The sequence below is a fragment of the Erythranthe guttata genome, chromosome 13 (genome assembly GCF_056151865.1).
Source record: "Erythranthe guttata isolate IM_541 chromosome 13, IM_541, whole genome shotgun sequence".
NCBI lineage: Eukaryota > Viridiplantae > Streptophyta > Magnoliopsida > Lamiales > Phrymaceae > Erythranthe > Erythranthe guttata.
In genome coordinates, this window is record NC_142545.1 from 11,700,303 (window position 1) to 11,706,453 (window position 6,151).

General features: G+C 37.1%; 1 protein-coding gene across 1 annotated transcript; it reads right to left on the reverse strand.

Annotated features, from left to right (window-relative positions):
• Positions 1–336: 336 nt before the first annotated feature.
• On the reverse strand, positions 337–3,993 carry LOC105972498 (uncharacterized). Its single transcript, XM_088812415.1, has 2 exons — positions 1,361–3,993; positions 337–340 (listed from the first exon to the last, which is right to left on the reverse strand). The coding sequence occupies exons 1-2, from the start codon at positions 3,913–3,915 to the stop codon at positions 337–339; spliced, it is 2,559 nt and encodes an 852-aa protein (XP_088668541.1). The 5' UTR covers positions 3,916–3,993.
• Positions 3,994–6,151: the final 2,158 nt, after the last annotated feature.

Below are 6,151 nucleotides of genomic sequence, written 5' to 3' on the forward strand. Positions count from 1 at the left end.
TTTTAAAAACCCCCTAAAATTTTATTCAACCCCAATTTAACCCCAATTTCATCATTTAATCAATTTTGACAAACGGCCCCAAATTTTATCACCATTACCGCTGACCGTTGACCGCCGTTGATTTTTTTTTTTTTTTCTGCATTGACTTTTTTGTTTAATATTGATTTTGACGCCGTTCACCGACATTGTATTCTCGGTTAACAATGTTGACTTTTTTTTATTTTTTCTAATTTTTTACGAACTTTTTCCTTTGACTTGTTTTTCGATCAATACAATTACTGTATAACACAATAATAATACTATATTAATATCTCGTATCGTTGTAACAACAAATTCTTATCTGCGATATAAACAAACAAGAAAAATTGAACAAAGATGATTTTATTGAATTAAAATAAATAAATTGCGGGTTACAATCTCTATTTTAATCCTCTGATTCTTCTCTCAAGAACAATATATAGTTGACTTGAATTTTCGGAGTCGGGTCGTTGACTTGATCTTCTCCGGATTTGATTTTGGATTTGGATAACGTTTTCCGAGGGTCTTGCGACTTGAATCTCGGATCGAACGTTGAACTTTGACTTGATTTGACTTGAAGATCTTGAAATTCTTGATGGATTTGGCCCTTCAATCTTCCAATGATCTTGACTTGAATTGATTAACGTTAATCCGAAGGTTTGGCACCGTTATCTCGGATCGAACGTTGGATTTGATGAAGAACGCCTTGAATTTGCTCAAGAACACCTCGAATTTGACGAAGAACACTTTGAATGTAGAGAGAGAATCTTACCTCCTACGAATTCTTCTTCCTTGCTTCTTGAATTGTAGAGAGAATTTTGCTCCTACGGTTTCTGTTCCTTCAGTTGTGTTTTTGAATTGTGAAGGGAGGATCCCTATTTATAGTGGTAGAATAAGAGTCCTTGATGGGCCTTACTGATGATGTGGCGCGATTTGATTGGCCCGATTTAAATTGATATTTATCTCTTGTAACTTGGAAGAGAAGAAATAATCTGATTGGCCAATAATTAATTGATATTTATCTCTTATAACTTGGGAGAGAAGAAATAATCCTATTGGCCAATATATATTTAAAATCAATTATCTATTTAAATTAGGAATTTTTTTTAATAAAATTCTTAACATTAAAATAGAAAACATATAATTGATATTTAATATATATTGCTTTTGACGCATAAATTCACCCGGTTCTATGGAAATTAGCAATTTAATTGCTTGAAAATTCTTTCGTCTACAATCGTAATATTAAAATTACAAACTTTTAACAAAGTTTTTATCTAAAATTCTAGGGCCTAAATACAATTTAAAAAAATTCTAAAATCCATAATTTCTTCCCCTCAACATTATTTGAGTAGTATTGAGGCCATGCATCTTTTCGCCAACAACTTCGGCAGGAAGCCTTCCAAGCGTAGAATCTTCATGTGGGTTAAAACCAGCTTTCACTAAGAGTTTATAAGCATTTGGGCCAAAGCATTTTGTCATTTGGGACTCGGAGAATTCTTTGCATTCCTCTTGGGTTTCTTCTGTGGGATGAACAAATCCTTTAGGTGGTTGAGAAGTTGATCGCTTCTCGTCAATTGGTGTTAAGGGAAACATCAAATCTTTCAAAGCCTCACACGCTAAAGGAGCCTTGTCTTGATTATTTCTTCGCTTTGGTTCTTCAACTGGTAGAATTTCTTTGGCCTTTACCGTCTTCTCATCATCAAGATAGTACTTAGCATCGGCAAAGTGGGCTTCTGCCTCGGTGAACGGTTTATCATCGGCGAGTATTATTTTAACTACTCCGTCTCGACAATACTTGAAACATTGGTGCCAAGAAGAAGGAACCACACTATTCTCATGTATCCAAGGTCGCCCGAGAAGCATACGGTATGAGGTTCTTGCATCAATGACATGGAACAGTGCGGTGGACAACATATCATCCATTAACAACTCTATCCTTATGATACCAAGGGCCCTTTGTCCTTCTTGATTAAATCCTTGGATCATCAAGCGACTAGTTTTGAGCTCCTCCGTGGAGATCCCCAACTCCTTTAAAGTGTGCAAGGGCAAAATATTGACCGCAGAACCTCCATCGATTAAAATTCTATTCACCTTCTGCTCACGAGCGTAGCCGGCAACAAACAATGGCCTATTGTGTGGTTTGGAACCAAGAAGTAAATCTTCATCAGCGAAAGTCATTGTTGACATGCATTTACCAATCACGGTACAAACTTCATTTGAAGACGGAGTTGTTCCACTAGCAGCGATCTCCTTTTCAATTATCGTGTTGCATGAGATGTTAATATGATCATCATCTCCTTCGTGTACGTTGGTTGTCGTCATGCCAAGGGACTCAAAACTGCTGACGATAAAATTTGTATTGGCGCTGATCTCTTCAAGTGATATCTTTCCTTGGCGAGCTAGCTGCATGATTTTGTCTTTGAATACGAAGCAATCATGAATTGGGTGCCCGACCAACCGATGATACTTGCAGTATTTTGGGTCATCGGTTTTGTTAGCTTCTTCGGGGCGCTTCATTTCAGGCAATTCGATAAGTTTTAAACTTAGCAAATCGTCAAATATTCCAGCCACATCAGTGTCGAGGAATGGATATTCCCTTGCTTGCATTTCTTTTAGAGTAAGTCTTCTTCTTTCTTGGGAAAAATCTTGTTTTTCCTCATTGTTTCCGTTCACTTTTCCTTGAAATTTGATAGGGGTCGCATTCACTGCCAAAGATTCTTTGCTTGAGGTCTTAGAGAAAACTCTACCCACCTTCCGAAAATCCTGTTTTTCTTTCGACTGTCGAGGCTCTTGAACTGGTGGTCCCTCAACTCCACTAGCCATAATGCTCAACTCCATGTCGTGCGCTCTAGTGGCCAACTCTTCAAAACTCTTAGGTTGAATCCCTTGCAGGATATATCGGAGTCCCCATTGCATTCCTTGAATGCACATCTCGATAGCTGAGGCCTCTGACAATCGGTCCTTGCAATTCAGGCTTAAATTCCTCCAGCGATTAATATAGTCAATGACGGCCTCTTCTTTCCACTGGCGAGAGTTTGTGAGCTCGATCATGCTCACTGTTCTTCGGGTGCTGTAGAAGCGATTCAAAAATTCTTGCTCCATTTGACTCCAACTGTCAATTGAGTTCGGCTCTAGGTCCGTATACCAATCAAAAGCATTCCCCTTCAATGATCGAACGAATTGTTTCACGAGGTAGTCTCCAAAAGTCCCAGCATTGTTGCAAGTTTCAACAAAATGTGCCACATGCTGTTTTGGGTTGCCCTTGCCATCAAATTGCTGAAACTTCGGGGGTTGGTAACCAATTGGCATCTTCAAGTCGTCTACTCTTAGAGTGTATGGCTTGGTGTATGTTGACGACGATTTTGAACCCTCATTGAATTTGTCTTTGATAGTCCCCATGATGAACTCCTTCAATTGGTCTATAGGAATCAACCCCTCTAACGAAATCTGGAATTCTTCAGCCGGGCTCTTCTCCCTTTCGATTGGATGTCGCCTTGCAGAAGTTTCAGCTTCGGTGTGATTTTCGCCTTGTTTACCCATGTCGTGACTACCGTCAACCTTGTTTCGCAACATCGCAATTTGGGAGTCTTGTTCTTGAATGTGCTTTGTTAGCCCTTCAATGGCCTTGGTCAAGATCGCCATCTGCTCTTCCATGGTCGTAGCATGTGTCGTCATGACGGGAGCCACCTCAGAGTAGTTTGATGCTGAAAGGGACGTGGATGACGAAGCTTCTCCTCTAGATCCTTCCACGCCTCCACCTGTGTTGACGAGAGGTGACGAGCCTTTTTCGATGATTTGGGGCGTTGAGCTAGTCTCGGAGGATGTCTGCAGCTTCTTAGCCATACTCCTTGTAACTACGCCCATGCTTGATGAATTTGAAGTAGCAGCCTTCATCGTGAACGTAGAACAACTACTAGGATCTTCGAGAGAGAGAAGAGATGAGAGGTAGAGGTGTCCCACCGGGCGTGCCAAAATTTGTAACAACAAATTCTTATCTGCGATATAAACAAACAAGAAAAATTGAACAAAGATGATTTTATTGAATTAAAATAAATAAATTGCGGGTTACAATCTCTATTTTAATCCTCTGATTCTTCTCTCAAGAACAATATATAGTTGACTTGAATTTTCGGAGTCGGGTCGTTGACTTGATCTTCTCCGGATTTGATTTTGGATTTGGATAACGTTTTCCGAGGGTCTTGCGACTTGAATCTCGGATCGAACGTTGAACTTTGACTTGATTTGACTTGAAGATCTTGAAATTCTTGATGGATTTGGCCCTTCAATCTTCCAATGATCTTGACTTGAATTGATTAACGTTAATCCGAAGGTTTGGCACCGTTATCTCGGATCGAACGTTGGATTTGATGAAGAACGCCTTGAATTTGCTCAAGAACACCTCGAATTTGACGAAGAACACTTTGAATGTAGAGAGAGAATCTTACCTCCTACGAATTCTTCTTCTTTGCTTCTTGAATTGTAGAGAGAATTTTGCTCCTACGGTTTCTGTTCCTTCAGCTGTGTTTTTGAATTGTGAAGGGAGGATCCCTATTTATAGTGGTAGAATAAGAGTCCTTGATGGGCCTTACTGATGATGTGGTGCGATTTGATTGGCCCGATTTAAATTGATATTTATCTCTTGTAACTTGGAAGAGAAGAAATAATCTGATTGGCCAATAATTAATTGATATTTATCTCTTATAACTTGGGAGAGAAGAAATAATCCTATTGGCCAATATATATTTAAAATCAATTATCTATTTAAATTAGGAATTTTTTTTAATAAAATTCTTAACATTAAAATAGAAAACATATAATTGATATTTAATATATATTGCTTTTGACGCATAAATTCACCCGGTTCTATGGAAATTAGCAATTTAATTGCTTGAAAATTCTTTCGTCTACAATCGTAATATTAAAATTACAAACTTTTAACAAAGTTTTTATCTAAAATTCTAGGGCCTAAATACAATTTAAAAAAATTCTAAAATCCATAATTTCTTCCCCTCAATTTTTTCTTCGTGGAACCGGCAATGCATCCCTAATTTATTCCCAAGAAAATATGAAGAAGATGAATTAGGCATGTGCGGAGTAATTTGAAATGAGATAACCACTCTAGTATACAATGGTTTTTTAATTTGGGCTAACACCGGCCGTTAATTTTTACCTTTTTTTTTTGTCTTAAAATTTTACCGTCATTGAAATGCGTTGACTTTTTCCTTTTTTGTTTATTTTGATTTTTTTATGATATTATTTTCTCGCCGATTATCTGCTTTGATTTTTTTTTGTAAATATATATTTTCATTACTCAACAATTTAAATAAAGATAAAATAAAAATCAAGAAAAAAAATGTCAACGCTGTTAAGCCGACATTCAACATCGGTCAACAGGGGGAAAAAAAAAGATCAATCGACAAAAGAGTCAACCGAGTTAAAAAGAAAGTCAACGTCGGATTAACACATTTTGAAAAATCGGGGTCATTGGTTAAAATTGGTTAATTGATGAAATAGGGGTTAAATTATGGTTGTATAAAATTTTAGAGGTTTTTAGAATATTTTGAAAGAATACAGGGGTCTTATTGCAATTTTCTCAAAGAAAAACTCCAAATTCAACCGTTGACCGTTACTACTTAACGGTCAAACAGACGGAGGGACTAAATGTGTTAAAATGTGACAACATTAGTGTGTATTTTGTTGACGGCAGTAAATGGGGGACCAAAAGTGAAAAACGTGCAAACTTGGGGGACCAAAACTGTAATTATCCCGAAAAAACATTTTGGGCCAAAATCCCAAAATACTAGTTGCACGATTTTTTTTTTTTTTTTTTTTTTTTTTTTAATTTACTCGAGAAACATCCTCCAATGAGGACATCACCCAAAGACCAAAACAAGTTTCCGTTGCCTTAACAGGAAAAAAATGAATGCTGACTGACTCTATTATTTTTCCAACTGCTCCACTATATTTCTCTGTCAAATATTTCGTCATATTAATTATTAATTATTTCAGTCAAGAACAAAAAAGATTGTTATTTACATTGACTATAGGATATAACGAATACCACGTCAACTGAATCAGCATTGCTTCTCTCTCGTTGATTTCTTTTTTTTGATGGAAGTTTCTCATTGAT